At 39.3% G+C, this 23,635-nt stretch overlaps 1 protein-coding gene across 1 annotated transcript in view; it reads left to right on the top strand.

The window, feature by feature from the left end:
- Positions 1-23,635, top strand: part of LOC137993628 (Na(+)/H(+) exchanger beta-like) — a 33,911-nt gene that overhangs the window by 1,010 nt on the left and 9,266 nt on the right. The window contains exons 3-23 of the mRNA XM_068839584.1: positions 50-91; positions 978-1,040; positions 2,493-2,574; positions 2,682-2,709; positions 3,516-3,616; positions 3,784-3,859; positions 5,404-5,474; positions 6,242-6,353; positions 7,133-7,214; positions 8,157-8,252; positions 10,208-10,329; positions 11,282-11,355; positions 12,894-13,022; positions 13,672-13,761; positions 14,936-15,001; positions 18,173-18,285; positions 18,706-18,768; positions 19,730-19,789; positions 20,098-20,142; positions 22,441-22,499; positions 23,485-23,570. Coding sequence (XP_068695685.1) covers positions 50-91; positions 978-1,040; positions 2,493-2,574; positions 2,682-2,709; positions 3,516-3,616; positions 3,784-3,859; positions 5,404-5,474; positions 6,242-6,353; positions 7,133-7,214; positions 8,157-8,252; positions 10,208-10,329; positions 11,282-11,355; positions 12,894-13,022; positions 13,672-13,761; positions 14,936-15,001; positions 18,173-18,285; positions 18,706-18,768; positions 19,730-19,789; positions 20,098-20,142; positions 22,441-22,499; positions 23,485-23,570 — 1,660 coding nt within the window. The remainder of the gene's footprint in view (positions 1-49; positions 92-977; positions 1,041-2,492; positions 2,575-2,681; positions 2,710-3,515; positions 3,617-3,783; positions 3,860-5,403; positions 5,475-6,241; positions 6,354-7,132; positions 7,215-8,156; positions 8,253-10,207; positions 10,330-11,281; positions 11,356-12,893; positions 13,023-13,671; positions 13,762-14,935; positions 15,002-18,172; positions 18,286-18,705; positions 18,769-19,729; positions 19,790-20,097; positions 20,143-22,440; positions 22,500-23,484; positions 23,571-23,635) is intronic.

The raw sequence follows: 23,635 nt of genomic DNA on the forward strand, positions 1-23,635 counted from the left end.
ACGGTGTGTTCGGAGTTAATGAGTACATTAACCTCTTTTGGTCTTTCAGTTTAGTTATCGTTCTTGGGATTATAATTGGAGGAATTTTGAAGTAAGTACATAACACTTGTAAATTATTCAATAGGAATTATTATTTTAATTAATACCTTTGAATGTGATGTTTTCAATGTGAGTAGCATTCATAAATTAGCCTCACAAATTTGAGGCAAAGCCAAATGTTTTTTAAACTGACTTGTACATTGAAAAGTAGTGACATGACTGTAATATACATTCATGTTCACATATGTATTCATTTTGTAGAACTGTGCAGCTGCAGGTACTTTGTATTTAAACTAAGAAAATCAAACAAAATCTTATGTAAATAAGGAGGAATTTGTATTAGATATACAGCTATAAATCAAGCAAACATTTTTTCCCCGATTTTAACAGTCAACTCCCGACAACTTGAACCTTCAAGGGAAAGTGAAAAAGGTTCAAGTGAATGGGAGTTCGAGTTATTAGGAGTTAGGAGTTAAGCAGCAACTCTTTATGAAGATACAGGCACAGTAGTTAAATTTACCCTTAACCAAAGAAACCTGAACTGGACAGACATGTTTTTTTGTAATGCAAAAAGGACAAGGTGCTTCAAATTAATAAATTAAAAAAATGTTTTGGACTGCCCTGAGTAAACCGTTTTTTTTTTTATTTCCCATATATTGACAGACGTAGTTCTAATTATTGAGGGTAAAAACATATAGAAAATGACCCGAAGGGAAACCAAAATTGCTTCAAGTTAGCAGGAGGTTTGAGTTATCAGGGGTTTGAGTTAATACCAAGGGTAAAATTGCAGTTAATGTAAGACGGAAATCCATCGGAAATCAATTTTGGTTTGAGTTATAATTTAGTAGAAAGTTTAAGTTAGCAATGGTTTTACACTGTAGTTATCGGGAGTCGACAGCTGTATTAATTTTTTTCATTTTCATCTGAATTTCTTTTAGGGGCATTGGGTCAGATATCCCTTCCTTCTCATCAGATGCCTTCTTTTTGTTTATGTTGCCACCGTAAGTTATCCCTAATACAGTCTATTTTATTTGTGCAAGGTGTTGGTCAACATGCAACCGATCTGTCAGCCAACAAGAAAAAACAATTTTGTCGGCCAAAACGTGACCAATTTGCAACCAGTACCAGCATTATGTAACACGGCATTAAAAGGTGTGGAAGCTTTCGAAAATTGATCACCGAGACCCTACTGTCACACCAGCGACACATTACCAATGCATGATTGGATCAAGTTCAAAGATTGATGATCACTGATGCTTCAGCTGCCTGTTGATTGACAACTGACCGACAGTTGGCCAACTGTTGAGCAGCTTGTTGTTTGTCATATTGATTGATACATGTACATTGGTGGCATCAGATTCGTTACTATAACCCAAATATCTGAGACTGCTCAGTCAAGAGCAAAAAATCTACAATTTATAGACTTCGTACCTTGGACCCATTCTCATGCTATCATCGTTGGTGATGACCAAGAGAATAGCCCACTTCCCAATAGAACATATAATATCAATTGCTGTTTGGCTTTGTGAAAAGGCTAGCCTTGGTGTCAAGTGACTATCACACGAAGATGGGGTTCAAACAATTAATTTTTATAGCTAGACAAATGTCTGCTGGCATAGCCAGTCGGAAGAGCTGTACTACGAGAGAACTTACATGTAGTGTTACACATGCCAACTCTTAGCCGTGAATAGAGCTTTGAAAAAAGCGCCAATGCCGTTGATTGTACTAGCCTGCTAGCGACAACAAAGCTGTGAAGTTCAAAGCAAGAAATACAATAAATCCTTAGTGTTTGCTGACGTTGGCAACTAGACGGCACAAACGCTACATTGAAAACTGAGAGCCGCCATGAAAGGGTTACAGATAGTATTGTCACGATCCATTAACTATCTTTTACTTGCGTGACAGTAAAATTGCCTTTAATGTTTATTGAGAAGTGATGAACATACTGAAACATAAACAAAGACCAAACTGAAGAGTACACCCCTCTCCCTCCCTTTTAATAACAAGGGTGGGAATGCTGCCCAGGTATTAAGAAATAACCCCCCTAATCCAAAGCTACAGTAGGAGTGTCCAAAAACTGAATGGCTTTCAACACATGTTCAGGCGACATCATCCTAGCAGCCAATAATTGCATGTGCACCATAATAATTATTATTACATTGCATAATTAAAATATTATTTATTAATCCTAGCCAATCATTCAAATGAAAAATAATTGGTTTGATGTGCATCGAAACATTCAACTTTATATTTACATGTGCACCAAAACATGCTTTGAAACAATTCAGAAATGGGCAATTGCTGGCTCTGTGGAGAAATGAATGTTCCGTACATCATCAGTGAAAGGGTTATTTCTGAAAGTAATGTCGAATCACGTCTGATTGTCATCGTGGTGATAGCATGAACCCAACTCTAATTTATTTTCTGCTATTCTTTTGTCATTTCCTTTTTAGGATTGTTCTTGAGGCTGGTTATTTTCTTCAAGATAGAGCATTTTTTGAAAACATTGGAACAATATTACTCTATGCTATTGTGGTACATATTTTCACTTTTATTATTGGTTAACAAAGATATATAGTTTAATTTGATTATTTCTTGTAAGTATTTATTTATTTATTGATTAGTGTTTTTGGTTCTTGTAGGGAACAATCTTCAATACCTTCACTGTAGGTGAGTGGTGAATTTTGTCTTGTCAATATATTGAATCTTTCAGATCATTATGTAACCTTGAATGCAAATATTCTGTACATTTAATCAGTGTTGCAGTAACGTTTTATGAAATCAGGGACTGATCAAGAGCTGTGAAACCTCAACTTACTACATATACATGTACGACGCCCGCCATATATACGTGCATCTTCAGTTTTTGCATCTCTGGCATTAGCCATTGAAATCCTGTCCATTGTATCCAAAACCGAGACATACATGTATTTTGCTAGCACGACAGAAAGGGTTGATACACTCCAATGAGTTGTGCAACATTTTGGTACAGTTTTCTTTCTGCCACCTTCTTGGATTGCTCTTACAGAGGTAGCCAGCCCTTTGCCGTCTGCATCTGATGTCTTAAGAATTAAGTTGAACAAGTTTGTGACAGCTCCATCCACAGTCTGACCTAATATTTGTCTGGCTCAACAAGTCCAGGGGGGCAGCTGCCCCCGCTAGCTACAGCTCTGAAGAGGGATCCTTAAAAATGGGATGTTTCTCCACCTTCTTCCATTTAAATTGGCTGGAAGACTGACCCATCTTACCCTCCACCCCTCTTGATAAAATTATTACAGACCCACATGCATGTAAACATGATAATGATTAATGTTTCCTGGTCAGTGCAGTTTTTTATCTCATCAAAATGTGACTGGCCAGCAATATTACTCAGACCCCTGTATCATTATTTTGATCTCCAATTTCCAATAATATTACTGTATTTATGTGTAACCTTCCAAGTAGATACATTGATTAATTTTTCTAAATCCATTTAGGACTCTCTCTGTATGCAGCGTCAGATGATATTGGAATCGTTTTACCTATTATGCATGCCTTGACATTTGCATCACTCATTTCGGCTGTCGATCCAGTTGCTGTAAGTATGAAGCTATATCAAATAGATTGCAGGCAAACTCGGGCAGGCTGCACAAATTGTTCTGTGTCAGTATGATTTATACAAGACTTTTAGTTTTTCAAAAAGTCTGCATGTATGACTCTCGTCTCTTGATTCTCAACTTTTATTTCTCTTCTACAATAATTCAGGTGCTAGCTGTGTTTGAAGAGATTCACGTCAATGTAATGCTGTACATTTTAGTGTTTGGGGAATCACTTTTGAATGGTGAGGACCATTAATTGTGGCTGTTAATAGGGACAAATCTGATCCTTGCATTTATTGATGGTGGTAACCGTGTATTGTGCCTTTAATTTGAGCCATTGAGAAAGATGATATTGTAAACGTATTTTGGCAATGGGTAAAGCAAGAAATGAAGAGTATCCAGAGTTCCAGGGAGGAATCTGATCCTACCTAATATTGTACTGGCGGATATTTCCTCACCCTCACCCCCCCCCCCCCCCCCTCCTCCCTTATGCAATCTTGTATCTATTGTCCAACTCATAACTGACAACCGAAAAACTTGTTGGCCAAGTGTACTTCCAATTCATGTACAGTATGTTAGCCCACATGTTAGCGATGTGTTGGCCAACACGTTATTCAACATAAATAGCTTTGAATTATTATAGCAATCATGCAGGCTAAACATGCAGGAGAATCAGAGTCCTGAGAATTTGCATGCCTTCAGAAGTTTAATGCATGGTATAATTTTGAGAATTTGATTGATCATAATTTTATTAACAAACGAAATTATGTGTGAAGTGAATCATATATTGAACTGCGGATATGAAATCAAGTGAAGTTGTGATCCTCGCCTTTATGATCAACGCAATTTTAGCAATTGCGTAGAGAAACCTGAAAAATTCAGGAGTTTAACGGGGGTTTGAACCCGTGACCATGGGATGCTGGTGGGACGCTGTAACCAACTGAGCTATGAAGCGACTGATGTTGGAAGCTGGTCATTTGTTGACCCAGCTCTGTTGTTTAGGGCACTGCACTGGCATCGAGAGGTCACGAGTTTAAACCCCATTGGAGTCCTAAAATTTTCAGGCTTAATTCTCTACACAATTCCTAAAATTCCATTCATAACTGCGAGGATCATACATTTAGCTTCACTTGATTTCATTATTTTTTTATTTGCCCCTTTGGTAAAAGTTAAGAATCCGATCCCACCAACGCGTCTGCCGACACACCACCAACACACTACCGACACGTCGGCCGACGCATTGGCCGACACACTACCAACGCGTTGGTCGACACACTACCGACACTTCTTTCAGTTGGAAGCAAGAACAACTTCATAAGGAATGACGAAAACGTGATAGGCAAATAGCCCCCATTTTTAAAATGAAACACTAGTACCTAGGTCTTCTCAATGTTTTGGAAAGGGTCGGTTACCAAAGCGGGGAGTTAATTTGGAAGTCGACCGACATGCTTATTTTTTGTTCATTATTAAGGATTGGGAAGTTTAAACTCTTTATTGAAAAAGGTACGTTTAGGTTTTCAACAGTTCAATAAGGCCCAAATGAGTCACCGACACGCCACCGACACGCCACCAACGCACCACTGACGCATCTTATACGTTATAAGATTAAACAGCGGCCAACGTGTCGGCCGATGTGTTGGCCGATACGTTGGTGGGATCGGATTCTTAACTTTTACCACCCCTTCATCAAGACCATTTTTAAAAACCTCTCGTTTTGTTAACTGGAGCCTTAAAATATGCTGTACATATTAACTAATTAATTTGGTCCTTGATTTTGTTTCTACAGATGCGGTGACTGTTGTGTTATACCATCTGTTTGAAAGTTTAACGTTGTTTGATACAATCACTTATGCAGAGGTACAAATTTAATTATTGATTATTATTAGGAAGTTTAAGCAACAGTCACAGATACAGCAATAACATTACCATAAAGCAATAAAATATTTTTTGGTTAGCCCATTGACAAGTAAAATAATCAAAACATGGGAAAATGCTCAGCCGCAGCAAATCACCCTGCTGTTGATAACATTGATAAAGGACAAGTAAGACAGTCAAGTAAGTCAGGTGGTGCATTTTCCATTATTTGTTCCTCTGGAAACCAGGCTTTTTATTTTACCAAAAACTGGTTGCCCGGTAAACTTTCTGGTTGTCTTGGACGACTGGACGGCCGCTTATTTCAAGCACTGGGTGTGGCATGCATGCATTTTGCCATTATTACTCCACAAAACAACAACATGAAATTGATCACCAAATGTTCGTTTTTTATGACAACGTGAGCATGAAACAGTGAATTATGCATTTTCTATCTTTACTTTAAAACCATTCGCACCCCTCCAGTTGCAGGATAGTTTGCCTACATTGTACGATGCACAAAGTGAACTAGTAAGATGAAACAATTGTGTGATTAGTGCCAAGTTACGTTGTATATTTTGGAGTAACATTTTGCTTGATCTTCATTGCCATTGTCCATGCTTATAACACCTTATTACATGTACCCTATACTTGATCAAGCAACAATTCCATTTCAGCATATTTTTAAGGAAAAAGACTTTTTTATGAAAGATGGCACTGCTCACAGTCTCTGTACTTTTAAGCTCTCAAAATACCTCTTGTCATCTCTGCAGGTTCTGAAAGGCTTAGCATCATTTCTTGTAGTCAGTGTTGGCGGCACAATCCTGGGCTTCTTGTGGGGTTTAGCAACAGCATTTGTCACAAAGTACACAGACCATGTGCGGGGTGAGTCCCAGGTTCACATATGCTACCATACTTATTACAGGAAGCAATATATCTATATATACTTGCCAAGTGTCATTCCTGCAGATCAAAAACTTATTATTGGCATTACATGTATTATTGGAAAACCTTTCCTTGGTGGTAAAGTTTGAGCTATTACAGCTGCCATAACGACATACATTTGGGAACAAATAGAAATCAAGCCAATGAAAGTAATTTAAAGAAAGGTCAATGTGAATGACTGTAAATTTGCCAAAAATTCAGATTTTATCAGGGAATGCTCTGGAAAGGAGCTCTCTAATTGGAGATCTTGGGGTCACTTCAAGTTGGAACATTTAATCTGTCCCTTCTAAAGGAAAAGTCCTGGTTCTTTTTGCAATGGATATCAAAATGTCACCTCTACATGTATGACTCACAACATTAGTTGGCAGGTTCTGGTACAGTGCTTTGTGGACGTATTAATAGTTTGTTTCAATCATTGAAACAAACAGGTGGATTAAAGAAAAAAATGTTTATGACTACATGTATGTTTTACCAGGATAGTTGCCGTAATTTTTTTTTCTTTGGTTAAAAAAATTTCAGACTAGTTTGTCTTTTACTTTCCTTTGTCCTATAGACATTATCATAGTCTGAAACAAAGGAACTAAAAAACAAACTACATGTAGTTTGAAAATTTTTCCACCAAGGAACTGGAACAATTTTAACTAACAACAACTATTGGCAGTGAAATTGTTGTTTCTTGCAGTACCAGTACTTGATGGACAATTTTGTTATTTTTGTAGTCATTGAGCCCATCTTTGTTTTCGTCATGAGTTATCTGGCATATCTGACTGCAGAAATGTTCCACTTATCGGGAATCATGAGGTACAGGAAAACGACTCCTTTCTTTTCAGAGAATTTGCAATGCTTCTGGTTGTTTCATTCCATAGTCGCTTCATTCAAAGATAAAGTTATCTCAGTTCCTTGAAGTTCCACACTGTATGTAATTTTGACAAAACACATCCTGATTGCAATAACTAAGAAACTCGTGTTGACGGAAATGTTTCTTAATGTTGTAATTTTAATCCTAAAATACAGAACATAATTTACAATTGTGCAGGTATGGTGAGTGCCTTCAAATGATACCTTTAAGTGAAGTGAAATGGGAAGCCATTTGTTTTTCTCCATTTGCTCAGAGGTGAATATTATACACTTAATGTATGGTCTCGAGGGAAATAGTCAGTTTTGTTTTCCCGAGAGTCCTCATGTTTCCCGAGAAGAAGTCGAGGGAAACATCAGGACTCGAGGGAAAACATTTAACTAACTAGTATCCCGAGGGACCAGACATTAAGTGCTTTGTTATATATTTAGACTTTTCCTGCAACAATCGCAGCAAAACAGCAGGCAACAACTGCGGAATTGTATCCCGGTTGGGATACACTTGAATTTGACCAGGGCCATGTGACCAAGAATCAACCAATCACAGTGCTCGTTTTGTTGAGCAAAAGTCTAGGTATATAACAATACTTACTATTCACCTCTGAGCTAGCTAGCCAATGAGAATGCGTGGAAAGAACTAGTCATCTGTGTGTGTGTGTTAGTACTACATGTAATCTTGAATACTCCTGATTTATGGCAAGCATTATATATTATATTTTCGTCCTGACAAGCAATCTACACTTGTTTGCATCTAAATTACTTTATTTTTGGATGAAAGATGTGAAACAAAACAATCCAAAACTATTTCAAAAATTTATTTGTGAATAATTATTATAGTATCCCTTTAATGTATTAATTCAGACATTGATTCGTCTGATTCTGCCATAGCATTGTTACTTGTGCAATCGTCATGAAGCCGTATGTAGAGCTCAACATTTCAAGAAAATCTCACACAACTATTAAATACTTCCTGAAAATGATGAGGTAAGTGCCAATCTCAGTGTGCGGAGAACTCACCTCAGTAACCAGTCAACTCATACCCTGGCTCATACCCCAAATTCAGTCCATTCGTACCCGCGTCCAAATTACTACATTGTATTCATGCCAGCATAGACATCAATTCGAAGTTAATAAGGAAGACATGATGTTAAGTTTGGAAAATCCCAACGATATTTTTTGAATGTCATAGCAGAAAATGGTCATGAACTCTTCTTCATTGAATTCAGAGAACTGGATACGAATTGACAGACAACTGGGTATGAGTTTACTGACAGTTGGGTTAACTTGCGATCAGGCCGGTGTACTTTTCTTTAGACATGCAGGTGCGAAAAGGTAACAACATCATATCGATTATGAATTGGCTCTTCCGCAGCCCCGCACCAATTATTTGAAGAAGAGTTTCTCTTGCAACGGAGCCAGGTTGTGGAACAGCCTATCCAGTGACCTTCGAGCAGCAACATCTTATCATGGATTTTAAACTTAACCTACGTCACCACGGTTTTGGATGAGTTTTAAGACGGCATCCTTGTAAAGCAGCTTTTAGTACTCAAGTAAAGCTATGATCCTCGCAGTTATGAATGCAATTTTAGCAATTGCGTAGAGAAGCCTGAAAAATTCATAACTTTAACGGGGTTTGAACCCGGTGCGACGCTCTAACCAACTGAGCTATGAAGCCACTGACGTTTGGAGCTGGTCACTTGTGGGTTCTAATTCGCCCGTGAGGAATGAATCAATCAATGAAATGATATATGAAATGAATCATATACTGAAATGCGGATATGAAATCGAGTAAAGCTGTGATCCTCGGGAAAATTAGAACTTCAGGCTTCTCTACGCAATTGGTAAAATTGCGTCCATAATTGCGAGGATCATAGCTTTACTTGATTTCATATCCGTAGTTCAGTATATGATTCATTTCATACATCATTTCGTTCAGCTTTAAGTATGTAGTTAAGAGTATTTTAGCTTAGTTTAGTTAGGAATAATTAGTAACCCTAACCCTTGGACCCAAACCCTAACCCTAAGGAAAAATGTTTCTAGCTAATGGGAGACAGTTTTCCTTTGTTCAACGTTTCATACAAGGAGCTCGGGGAAATTAATTCGTGAGCGGGCAATTGCAAATTTGGATCGAGCACTGAGGGAGCTAATATATATCTTGTTTTTATCTTCAAACAAACACGACCCACGACCCACCCACCCACGCGATTTAGCCTCACCCTACATTTACTGCAATTTTAGCCGTGTGGAAGGGTCTATGATAATATTAACTTTATTTCTACACGATAAATCCTTCGGAAACGATTATAAAAGTATGATAAAAGATTGACATGATGTGTATACATGGAGGATCTCGGGTCCACGACCCACGACTCACGACCCACCCACCCACGCCGATTAGACACTCTCTAAATGTATGGGATTTTTGCCGACTTGGAACCGCTGTAGCGCCGCTGCAAAGAGGCGGATTTCCACATTGAAAGTGTCTTTTAAAAGACAGATATACTGAGATTATTTTCATGAAATACAGAGAACAGATTCAGGCTGCAACGACCATAAACGAATTTTTAAGATTTCATACAAATCCTTCCAATCAAAATCGTGCAAATTGTCTCGAAATTAGGAGCAACATGAGAAGATTTATTATTCGAATTTAAGGCCGTCGTCCCTTCCTTTATGGCCTTATTTTCTGTTGAATGAATGATATCAATAAAATTATTTAAAGTATTGGCAAAAGTTGGAAATCCCATTCATTTACTGTAGATTTAGCCGTGTTTGCCCCCAACCAAGATGGCGTCAAAAACCGTGGAAAGGTCTATTATCATTACCTTCATGACCGCTCACTAACCGAGTAAGCTACGCCTGCCTCGTTTTGAGTTAAAATTTCCCTTTCATGATTATTGTATGAATAAATTCTGCTGTCGTGTGTCATCTTTCCTCAGTTCAGGCAGTGAAACTCTTATCTTCATGTTTCTTGGAGTTCGCGTGGTCACTGAAGACCACAAGTGGAACACAGGCTTCGTGCTGATTACATTGGTCTTTATTTTAGTCTTTCGGGCAATAGGTAAGTTGTCACAATCAACCTCTTCCAGGCTCCCAGATAGCCGGGAAAGCGAAAAACGAGTAGGAGCTTGGGTCGAGGCAACGGTAGCCTCTTCAGTTATTACGGCAGCGATGGGCACCACTTTAAATCCTGATCCATGCACAACTTGTCCTGAGAAATACGCGAATTCATTTTACCGAGTTGTGGGATTCGAACCCAGATTGCTTGGATGCGGTCCGTGAGCCATAACTAGGGAGCTTAAGCACGCGCGTTTTTGAGACGCGGACGGCAACCGGAAGTGAGCTGTTTTCTCTTTTAACTTGTCTTTACACAACCATATTTACATTTTTAAGTATCTTTTCTCTATTAGAAATGATTAGTGTAAAAATCTGGGAGACACCACTGTCCTGGCACGCGAAATGTTCTCTTCCGGTCGCCGTCCGCGTCTCAAAAACGCGCGTGCTTAAGCTCCCTAATACTACACTGCACGCCCCTCAGTGACCACCACAGCTGACGATTCGGGCGTTTGCTCTTTGCCAGTGCGAATTCGCTGCGGTTGAAATCCTATCCGCGAAACGAAAGCCGCATAAAGTAAATGACTGTGGGCTTGTCACTAGTGGTCACTCTCGGCACTTTGTGCCCCGTACGGAAAGCTTCGCTATCTGGAGTTCGTCGCCCGATCATTGACGCGGATAGGATTTCAACCGTAACACGATCGTTTGTGTGTAGTTTGATCACGTGTGGTCATTCAAATCAACAAGATCGATTCGCGCTGCAATTGTACGGTGAATTTAACTGGAAAATCTGTCAAATCGGACTCCTCTGCTCCATGTGCTTCTATGCCAATCAAGCTGTGCCTTAGAATTGGGGAGATGATACGTTATTTGGACTTTTAAAGCCTATCTGTTGCAAAATGATGACATTGTCAAGCTAAGTCGTATGTTATTAAGAGGAAACATTTTTATTCCTTTAGGGGTGGTTTTGCTGACGTTTGTTGCCAATCTTGGGCGAATAAACAAGCTAAGTGCTGTGGATCAGTTTATCATGGTACTAGATAATATCGAGTAAACTTATTCTAGAGCTTTCAGTTAAGTTAGGGCACATCTACCGCACATGGTAAATTCCCCTTTAGAGTGGCTGTTTTCATAATCTCGCGCTACTTTTTCAGCCATCTGGACCAAAAACCAATCGCATCTTCCACGCGCGTCTTTTCCGCGATTTGATATTTAAGCAGCAAACTTCGTTCACGCGTGAAACGCAAATACAACGCAAGTAAGCCTGGTTGTCACTAGCGACCCATGTACAATCGCAAGCGTCAGCAGGTTATGCTAAGTGAAAACAAACGTCGACATGAGCATCAAAATCATCCACGGCCTCCGCCACTTTGTGGAAATTCTCAGACGCGGGGAATCTGGAACGAGTGCTTTACCACCAGATGTAGCAAATTTCCTTGTGAATGAAATGAAATGAATGTATATTTGACGAGTGAGAGAACTGAGTGATGCCCGCGCACTTAGCTGGACAATTAAAGCAATTGGCAAGCAAGCAATTTAAAGTGTATATGACAGTTTTTTTGATTTACTCAAGTGAAAAGTCACGGTTTTCTGAGATAAAAACAACCAAAAAATGTTCCATACCGATTTTTATTCTATGCCCGGCTTACAGCCTTTTAGAAATCGGAATTTTGGGATAGTTCGTCCGTTTTGTACAACGTAGACGAGATGGAATTATTACTAAATACTTATGACAAAGCCAAGTTGTATATTGAAGTGGGACTTTAAGATTGTCGACGCAAATCTCCCTTTCGTAAACGGTCGTTGCCATTTGAAACGGTCGTTACCATTTCTCAGAACGGTCGTTGCCATTTGAAACGGTCGATGCCATTTATAACGGTCGACTACATACTTCACTTCAAAGAAAATTAAAATAAACAAACTAAGAAAAAATATTAACAAAAATTAAGACAAAAAAGGAAAAAAAAACATTTATAAAAGAAAAACTGGAGGAAAAAAGGAGTCCGAAAATTTGAAGACTCAAACTCGGGTTCTTAGCCCTCACCCCAAACAGAACCCTAACCCGAACCCGAACCCTAACTCATATGACCAGCGAGACACAACTCCCAGTAACCGCAACCTTTTGAGTTCTTAGACCTAATGAGTGTAATTCAGAGCTAAAAAATGGCAACGACCGTTCTGAGAAATGGCAACGACCGTTTACGAAAGGGAAATAAGCATCGTCGACGGCGAAGTCGACGAAAACATCACATCAAAATATAACTTTGCACTGTCTTAAGTCTTTCGCGCATCCTATAATGTGGGCGAAGTGTCCTAAAAATAAATTGGCACGAGCGGTTTCAGAGTAAACAGAGCAAATACTCTTTTTCTTTGGCCATCTCAATTTAAGAACTGAGGAACAGCACACAAGCAGCGGTGACAAACATGAGATGCGAACTCATCCTTTGAACTTATATTTTACTTTATGTATGTATCATTTTGCAAGTCGGGACCACAACAAATACTCGCGTCATAATCGGGCTCGAAAAACGCCTTTTTATTCACCGTATCATTTTCTGAATTTGTTTTCAGAGCTATGGTGGAATTAGAGGAGCCGTGTCTTTCTCGTTAGCCGTTTTACTCTCCTCAGAGCATTTTCCTCTCAGGGAAATGTTTGTGACGACTACCATCGCTATTGTCCTTTTTACAGTTTTCTTCCAGGTAGGTCATGTTTCGTCTTCGAATTCTAACAGTCTTTGAAACGAAAATGTCTGCACTAGATGTAATTTACAGTGTTTTGTAGTATCATCCAACTGTATTAGTTATTTGCACACAAAACGCACGAAACGAGTACAAATATTACACGCTTTTGTGTTGTTAGTTATTTTATTATATAGGCAAACTGGTCCGAGATGAAAATGAAAATTCTGATTTGTTCTCTAAGCGGTCCCAATTTTGCAATACAGACAGCTAAGATGGACCGGTCACAAAGCAGCGTACATAGGTTGCCAAACTATTCCCATTTTCTCGGACATAAAAAGGAAAATGCGTGAAATGTTTTTTATTTAGTCATGTCGGATTTCCAGTACGAAGTTTACTTTCCAGAACCGTTAATTGGAGCAGGTGTAGAGGCAAGACTCAAGGAATAGAAAACCCCACGCAAGAGAGCCAATATAATAAAGTTAACGCCTTGTTGAACTAGCTTGTTCGGTCCGTACTGGGAAAATGTTAGTCGACGCTGTACTCGGTAGACTTCGAGCTGGCAATTGGAAGAAATGTTTTCGCTTTGTCAACAATGAATTTTAGCTTACGTTTTCTATACAAAATACCAAATTAGAGTTTTTTCCTTAACGCTCTCCTATTTTTTTAGGGAATGACCATTAAACCTCTTGTTCGAATTCTCAAAGTGAAACTCAGAGGCAAAGAGGAGTTGAGCATGTACAGAGAACTCAATGACAAGGTGTGTAATTGAAGCCAGCAAGGAAGTTCAAAACAAATGAAATGAATCACGCGTCTTCTCCAAATTAAACCATAGAAAGGGGCTGTTTACATAAGATCTCTGGCGCGAGTTCAATACCAGGATGACTACTTGATTTCGGATCGTTTACATGTTGTCTATGTGATGTTATATCGTTTTTAAATGAAGGTTCACTTGACGGTGATTACGCATGCACTAGAGGATAGGTTCGTACCGAAACGAGTTGTTGTTCTTAGTTTACATGACACTGCTGCGGGATGTCTTACTGGAATGAAATCAGTTTCGCTCCGGTGCAACAACCGGGTTGAACTCGCGCCGGTATGCCGCGCTGATTCCGGTATGACATTTTCTGGTGGTATCGTGTTAACGAATACGCAACCACAAGAGGGAATCGCCCCGGTATCATGTAGTTTCAGTTTCAGTTTGTTATTCTTTTACACTGTTCACAAATTCTTCTTCTTTAAACTACATTACAAGAGTAAAGAGATAAAACAGCATTTAGTAAATTCCACAAGTGATGAATTAAGCAAAATGTGCGTAGTGAACGAAGTAGCTTAAGCTTTCGAGTTGGTCACTGCCACGAGCAATTGATCGACATGAACATGTACATATATTTTCTTTAAAAAAAAACAAAAGGAAGTAAGTAAAAGAATGCTGTCTTAGAGCGAGTTTCAATCGAGGGTCGTAAAACCAAAACCAAAGTAATTACTTTGGTCAATCAAAAAGGACGGAGACAATCCAGTAAACCAAACAAAACTCATTTGACACTCATTTGAAAACCGCTCTAGGTTTTGTGATTTATTAGGAATTGATGACTTCGTTAATTTAGTTTCGATTTTCGCTGAGTGATTTTTCAGTCGAGTTTTGCGATACCAAAAGCAATACCTTTTGGCCTGGCATTTCAGATGAAGGCAGTGATATGCGCTAATCAAGACACAAAGCAAATACATACAGCCGTCCCTGAACGCGGGAAAACACGTTTGGTGAATCAGTTTTGTGTTTTGGCCTTTTTCTCTGATTGGCTTTGAGGGTAGCTCGAGATGTTTAAGCCAATCAACGTACAAAACCAAAGCATTTGCGTAATTACTTTCGATACTCAACGGTCTATTAGAAAAAAAAAACAGGTTTCATTTTTATTTTTCTTGCTTTGTGATAGCTATTAGGTCATCTTGTTGCTGGAATTGAACAAATCAGTGGTCATTTTGGATACGGATATTACAAGGTGAGACTGTGCAGAATTTCTCAGAAATGCACACAAAGCTATGTGATTGCAAGTTATTGTGACCAGAATAATTGTAACGAGCAGTTATCGGGGTGGACTCCTGGAGATTTATCGATAAAATTTAAGAAAATGCAACAGTCCTCGGAGACCCAGGGGCAGATAGTTGGCCCAGAGAAAATCCTTCTCCTGAGCTAACGATCTGCCCTTGGGACTCCGAGGATGTAGAAAAGGGAAGCTATTACGATGAAGGTGGCATCGTCGAAAGTAAATGTTAATTATGTAGTCTGTTTATTCACAACATCATTCCACCGCTGTCTCTCTCCCAGAGAGAGAAAGGATGGGATCAATTTGGGCAAAAAGTCGTGAATTTACTTTTCAGAATCAAATGCAGCAGTAATGTCCTAATGTTTCGTTTCGAAAAGTGATCATGTTAGATTTAATACCGCCCAGTAGAAGAGTTGGAAATTGTCCTTTCCATCTGTCATTGCATTCAGTGAAACGAAAACCTTCACACTTGACTTCTTGTTTCGATCCCGCTCCCGTTTAAAAAACAAAATTGCCCTGTTCGGGCATTAAACGATAATGGTAGTTTTAAGTACTAGAAAATGGCGTTGCATTAACCAAATTTCGGAAATAACGACACTTCTGGTATGAAAAAAACTTACATTCAAATTTTTAAAGTTGAGTCAATCAATTTTCGGATGCTCAAAGTACGTCTTGATAGGTTTGCAGCAAAAAAACTTCGCTCTGACGAAGGGTTCACGCTCGAATCGTTAACTCGCAAATCTCTATTTACCTTTAAAGTACTACTATGACCAAAAACTCAATTGTTCTTTTTACTGATTGGATTTCAAAACTATGTTAACCAAACTGTACGTGACCCAAGTTTTAAGCCTTGATTTCCAAAAGACACCTGTTTATTTTAACTGGAATTCTCCTATTTCATGGTCCGCCATCACTAACATTGAAATCTTGAGAGAGCTGGTTCGAGGATCGAGAAAATGACGACAAAGACTCATGATCTCTCGTAATTTGCTTTGAATTGACTATTATCGCAGATTTAGAACATTGTGACCCAGGGTTTGTGGTAGCAAGGAAAAATAAGGAAAATAAAAAATCGTATCCGCGTGGATTGGATATGAACCCGGAGTTTCTACTCTATAGGAACCGCTTCTTTCCGCTTTACCGCTGAAGATTAAAACACCGCGTTCTCAAAAAAGATTTATTTTCTCCCATAGGATATCGCTTCTCAAAAGTAATTAGGCCTACGCTGAAATAATGAGGCCCAAGCTTTGATTTTAAAATGTTGATCTTTGTGGTGAAGTTCGTTGCCGAGTGATAATACAGCATTATGAAATAGTGTTTAAAATGTTGTCCCTGAGCAGCTAGCGGTGTGGTGGTTAAGTGGTTAGGTGACCGCTTAATCAACATTACCAAGTTCGAGTCACACTTGGGTTGTCTTTTAAAAGATATATGACCATTTTCCATAATCCATATCAAGCTTTAAATTAACGACAATAGTAAATTCAGAGCAAACTACGAATTAATGATAATAGTTAATTCGAGGTAGAGAATGGGTCTGTACGCGGCTGAATTAATATGCATCACGGGAGATTCGAGCATTCAGGTTTTTAAACTTGTCTTTTGCATGTAAGAAGCTGCATTTACACACTGCAATTTTAAGCAAGTGAGTAAATGACGTAACTTTCCCTAGATCCAACCCTCTGAGGCCCAATCGGTCAGTTTTGGACGTGAGTAATGGTGGACCATGAAATCTAGAACTTAGAGTCAAAGTAAACAGCTTTTTGGATAAAAATCAAAGCTCAAAATATGTTAAGCAAACGCACTTTCAAAATCTCAAGAAAAAAAGAAAGTGGTTTTTTTATCATAGTAGCACTGTAACAAATCGTTTGATAAAACCTACTTTTCGTGTTTCACTCCCCGCGGACTCAGCACCATTTTCTTTAGAAACTCAACCCTGCTTTACAATACAGTTATCAGCTGTTCGAAACGACTCCGTGTTCAGGCCTGCGCAAACGGCAAACGCTAGGGTGGGCAAACGGTTTTTTAACTTGTCATCAACATTTGATTCAACAAAGCCTCACGAGCTAGAGGCCCGGTATTCATTCCCAGGCTTCAGCCGCGGTTGTTACTATGGATACGGACAGTGGTACGTCATGGAGAGACCAATTAGTGCGCACGCGCGTGCCCAACAATAGGTAACTTAAGCAACGACGACGGCGACGGCAACGAGATTGTCATCTCAAAATATAAATTCGCTTTATCGTGATCAATTCGTCACTATTTCAACTTTTTTAATATGACAAGGGTGTGGTAATTCCTCAAAAATGACATTGGTCTGAACGGCGCTTTATTTAGGGGAGAAAATGAAACTTTATCTTCAAGTGCTGACCGTTCTTCTTAAAACCTCAAATTTGTCTATTTCGCGTTGTTGTTTTGATGACGACGGCAAAGAAATGGACAAAAGTGAAAAACGCACGTGCAAACCTGTTGTTTTTGCCTACTAAATATTCAAATTTGTGACGTTCTCGTTGCCGTCGCCGTTGTCGTTGCTTAAGTTCCCTAATGTTGAAATAGGGGGGGCAAGAAATGTTGAATGGTTGTTGAAGCAAAGTTAAACGCTTTTAAACTCGTTCAACTTCGATTCAACATTTTTCAACTCGGTTGGAAGGAGGGGGTGGTGGACAAACGGTTTCACCATCATTGTTCAACAAAATCGAACAGATGTTGAAGCAAATGTTGAAGCGGTTTAGGCTAGACACCAAAATGTGTAGATGTGGCAAAAAGCGAGGGGAAGCATATTCTTCATCGTATGTCGCACCGACACATCAACTCAAAAAAAGGCCGGGATAAAACTACTAGTTTACTAACAATAGTCTTATTAATTAAGGTACTGATTACTGCATTCCAAAGTCACTCAAACGCAAAAATGACAAGTTCTTACTTGAGAGTTTGGCGTAATGAAAGGGCAACTTTGTGACCCGAGCCGTATATTTCACTGGCCCTTTCCTGTAATTGTCGGCTCTGCGCGTGTGAAGCTTTGTTTCGTCGAAAATGTATGCTTGATTTTAGACAAAAATGTGTGAAACGCTCTCGGCATTTCGCCATGTAGATCCTTGCAGTAGATAAGATGACTGTTTTCTCTTCCAGGCAATGGTGGAACGCATTCACTCGAATTACTTGAGGCGATGGTTGATACGCGACGCTAATAAGTTTGTACATGATGACGATATTTTACTGGCGTATAGAAGATTAGCTTACAAGTAAGATGTGCACGAGCTTATTTTTTTGAGGGATTTTTTCTTCAGTCCAACACGGAGCTGAGTGGTTTATTCGCAACCAAGCTCAGTCTGCAAGTATTCTCTTTGTGAAGTGAAACTAGATTGATTCGTCCTTCAAGAATACAGTCTTTATTTTACCACGCAACGATATTCTTTCCCAGTGAAATTGCTTGAAACTATATTCCCTCCAGAAGATATCTCAGTCAATATCAACTGCTCCCACCAACAGTAAATCCGTATTGTATATGTGTGGTTCCCATGTTCATTTTTTGTCTCTTGGAACCCTGTCGTCCGATCCGGGAAATGACAGCGGATTACAGCAGTCAGGCCCGACCGTTGCATTGATTGCAACATCATTTTCATTCCTGACCTCTGTTTTTCTGGATTGATTCTTGTTTTCAGAGATGCGCTAACTCGATTGGAAAGAGAAGGCAGTGGAGCAGCTTTGTTGCACAATCCTACAGGGTAGGGGTAGAAACTTTTGTTATATCTTTCAGATATATAGTACGCGCCCCGGCTATGATTGGTCAATCTAGCGAGCTGTATTCTGCAGTAGGGCCAGCTGTACGGCCCGCGAAATTTGAAATTTTGATGAAACAATGTCTAGTAAGTTTTTTATGTCGTTTATGTTACATAAACTTGTAAAACTGTTTGAATCATGCTGGCAACTATTTCAAAAAGCCAATAAGATTTATTAGTTTTTCGGATTTTGACGCGGCCTCAGAGATTATCCTCGTTTTCGAAAAAAATTCGGTCCGTAATTTTACTGCACGGACTTCGAACTCGGGTAGTAAGATGTATTTAGCGGCTTGTCTTTTTTGTAACATTTAGTAGTTCTGTAGACAAAATTCGGCCCATCCTCTTCGCGGTTTCGGTCGTCACACGTAATCGCGTGACCAGGCGCTACAGGGTTTTTTTTTCGAGGCAGAGAAAGAACTCTGGAACGAGATTGTTTACGCACAGTGTAAAAGCGAAAGATAGTTGGAGTCAACCAGGCCAGATCGAACCTTTGAGTGGAAGCGAGGCTGGAGATCTCCCTATGATGGCGTAGACCTCGCTGAATTTTCTCGTGTTTATCATGTCGTCCTTGTGCGAATGTGACAATTTTTGTGTGATTAAAAAAGCCAGTCCCCTCTACTAACTATGAAAAAGCCAATGGCTTTGTAAAGGGGTGAAATACATTTGAACCTTATGTGACATTAAATCATGATATTGACATTCAATTTGCCTGGCTCTTACGTTTTTTGCTTCTTGGTCCTTAATCGTTTCATTCGAAGACCAGGGAGCTGAACACACAGCTCAAAAATGTTCCATGGAACCTCGACCACGCAAGGAAGCAACGGATCTGTTTTCCATTTTGTAACAACTTGAACTGAACTAAACATTTGTCAAGAAATACATGTAATTATTTTCATGTTTTTTCCAGACCTGTATCCTTACAGCGACTGTGTCGAAGCGCTTTCGAGGCTTCAGTGATCACAGCTGTGTAAGTTGATTCATATTGCTCGTTTTTCTTTCTTTGTTTTTTTTACTCAAGTTCATTTCCGAAGTCTCTGTTTTTCCCTTCAGTTCTCGGGACACTGGGACGTTAGCTCCGGTCTTTGATGTTTCGGTTTGGCCTTTATGGTGTGGGTGAATGCTCGGAGATATTATCATCCTATGGTTACACTAAAATCCTAGGGGAAAAAACGTCAGACTGTCGGAGAACTAGGTGTCAAAGTCATAGAAATCTAGCACTTCACATTACCCTCTATTCAGTTAACTCTCATTTTTAAAACTGTCTCGTTCTTTCAGCGAACCTGCGAACGAAACAGATGACGAAACGAAACCTATAATAAGGTAAATTACGTTAGCTTTGTTCCTTTATGCAAGCGTTTTTTAAACATTGGCTCCCAGTATCTTGATAAAATCGAATAAAAGCAAAACACCTTTTCATGTGGTATAGAGGTTTTGCACGGCAGCCGTGTTGCATGGCACGAACAATGAAAATGTTTTGCATTGGAAAGAACATTTGTTCCCGCAGGAAAAAGGATCTATTCTTCCAGCCATGCAACATGACTGCCGTGCAAAACCTCTATAGGCGAATCCTTGCTGACGTTATTGTTTACATTTTCTATCATTAACATACGCGTTTGCTGACTGAAGGCTTCATTCTATTCGGAAATTGACTTCAAAAGGTAAAACAACGTGTTAAAGCCTTCTGCCTTCGATAACGATAAAGTTAGCCACCAAAAAGCGATAAATTCTTGGGTGCACAGAGCGCTAATGAGCCCATACATTTTTTGTAAAATTTAGAATTTTCGAAGTGCCATTACTCAGAGATTATTTGGTAAATTTGCGCTCAAAGTTTCGGAGATATAGGGGATATTACATGGCCGCGCGGGGATACGAATTTTATATTCGAATGCTGAAAGTATCTCTCACGAGTGAGCGAAGCGAAGGAGTGAGAGTTACTTTCAGCACGAGAAGATAAAATTTCGTATCCCAAGCGGCCATGTAATGTTCTTTTTATTTTATAGATACTGATAAAATTTCCACGTAAAACACAACTTTTTTGAAATTATTTTTGAAAGAACCGCCCGCACTCCTGAGCGGGAAGCTCTCTTGTGATTGGCTAATTATGTTAGTAACCATGGCCACACCAATATCCTCACACGTGAAAGAGAAAAATAGTATCTTCACTGCGCGCGATGAAGATATGATTTTTTAGTAAAAGGAAAAATCCTGGTATTTTATCAGTATCTATAATAAAGCTCATCATGCAATGCACTTTCAATATTCAGTTATAATACTAATGAGGGAAAGAAATTTAAACAAAGATCCTTGTTTACATTTTTGGCCGCGTTACCACAAGGCTATCGTTTCCTAATCAGTCAGCCAAGAATAAAGTACTGAATATTGAAAGTGCAGTGCATTATGAGCTATCTCTGAAATACCAGATAATCTCTGAGTAACGATGCTTGGAAAGTTCGAAATTTTACCGAAAATGTATGGGATCTTTAGAGCTTTTGTCACTCAAGAATTTATCAGTTTTTGATGACTACTAACTGGCTCGTTATCAAAGCTAAAAGGCTTAAAATTGGAGATCTAACTAAGTTTAACAAGTCCTTTTATCTTTTGAAGTCAATTTGTAAATCTAGCACGATGCCTTTTGTGAGAAAACTCGTATGTTAATAGTCCATTTCCGAGTTGCTGCATGCCTCAGTTTCAAAGCGAGTTCTGGTGCACAACCATTCAAAGGGAAATGAGTTGCGTATTCTTATGCAAATCAAAACCATTTCCCTTACAATAGTTGAGCACCAAGACTCACTTCGAAACCGAGACAAACAGCAACTCAGAAATGGCCTATGGCCCATTAAACAAAATGTAAGCAATGACGCACTCCTCCAATGACGTCAGCAAAGATTCCCTGATAGATTGGTGCGAGTCACGTGGCAAAATGTCCTTATTCGGCGGGTTTCATTGGTTGCGGTCGCATTAGGGAGTTACCGCTAGTGTTACATCAAGTTCTATTGCTATATACCTGGACTTTCACTCAACAAAACGAGCACTGTGATTGGTTGAGTCTTGGTCACGTGCTCCTGTGATGCAATTTCGCAGTTGTTGCCCGCGCCGGTTGTTTTGCTGCGATTGTTGAAGGGAATATCAAAATGTATAACAAAGCACTTAATGTATGGTCCCTCGGGAAAGTAGTTAGTTAGTTAGTTAGTTAGTTAGTTAGTTAGTTAGTTAGTTAGTTTGGAGGGTCCTGATGTTCATCGAGGGAAACATCAGGACTCGAGGGAAAACAAAACTAACTGTTTCCCTCGGGACCACACATTCAAAACAACAGAGAGTTGACACTTTTGTCAACACTACTGTTACACTGTGTTTCTTTCAAGTGTGACCGCGACTATTGTCTCTCTGTGATTGCATTTTGAGAAACCCTCTTTTGAATAAGGTTGCTTTTGCATCATGTCTGATCCACAAGGCTTGCGTGAGCTCTACAGACAGTTTCATGAAACAGATTCTTAGGTTAAAATGCATAAAGAGTTTTCTTCCTTAGAAGAATCGTTTTTTACAAGCAGGATGAGATGGTTCATTGAAAACCTTATTATTTTTTTGACAGTTACATACTTTCTTTTTCTCTTTTCATAGAGAAGGAGACCATGTTCGTGTACCCGATGCTATTCAGAAGGACTGGAGAGCTGAGGGAGGTACAAAACATTTGACTAGATGTAAATTCGACAAACTGCGTTGGGGCGATTGGGCATGTTAATTAACGTATGCGTTTAGGAATACATGTGAAGGGTTAATTTCTCCAGTAAGAACAGGGCAGTGTATTCACATGCTGACGCTCAGAGCCGATATCTCGGTTCTAACAAGATCTGGATTGGCACTGAAAACTCACGTTGATTGCTTGCCATGATTCATGCAAACGGTCGGAATGTGTACGTTCACAAGACTGCCCCTGGCTAAACGTAGTTTTTCGGATCCGTCTCCCAAAGAAACTCACCGATCATGAATCCTAAAAATCCGGATTCAGATTTGATTTAATGAATCCACTCTCCTAGTGGATTCTTCGGATCAATAATTCATTTTTTGGATTTTAGTTAAGAAACGCAAAATCCTCTTCTGGATACAAGAATTCGGATTTGGATTTCCCAAAGAAACGCACCCTACGTCAAAGAAATGTAATAAAATTAGTACCGCACGTGCAGAACGACTATTTTCCCCTTTCTGAACCAATGATATTCCTGTTATGTGAGGCTGCCGTTGCCGTAGCTGTAGCCGTCGTCGTTGCTTTAGAGAGCTTTAGATTCTAGGACGAGAATGACTACGAGGCGAGATTTTCTCATAGAGCAACAGTGAGCGCACACAAACCAGCGTCATTTTGGCGGGAAAAACGTGACATCGTCGTCATTTTATTACGAGGTTTTGCAAAAATGTCGTCGTGTCGAAAAAAGTCAACAACACGGTAGCAGTTTTGGCATTTTTCGATCAGTAAAAAGGCTCAGTTACCAGCAGTAAGAATAACTGTGCAACGTATACTGCTAACAAAGAGTACGATTAATCATCCGGGTTATAAACTTTCTAAGAACTTTCGCTAAAAACGGGCATCCAAATCTCGTACTCGTTCTCGTCCTCGTAACCGCTACTGCTACTGCCGATAGTTCATTATGAGTTTTCCATTTATTGCAGTGCCAAGTGACGGTGATCTTGAAATACATGAGCACTCTCCGAAACAGAGCTTAGACAGTCTTTTAGCAAGACACCATACAAGCTTTGTAAGTTCCTCTGGAATAAGACGCGATTTTCAATTTGGTCTATTTGGTGCTATGGAATTAAGTAA

This window comes from Montipora foliosa, chromosome 2 (genome assembly GCF_036669935.1).
Source record: "Montipora foliosa isolate CH-2021 chromosome 2, ASM3666993v2, whole genome shotgun sequence".
NCBI classification, from domain to species: Eukaryota; Metazoa; Cnidaria; class Anthozoa; order Scleractinia; family Acroporidae; genus Montipora; species Montipora foliosa.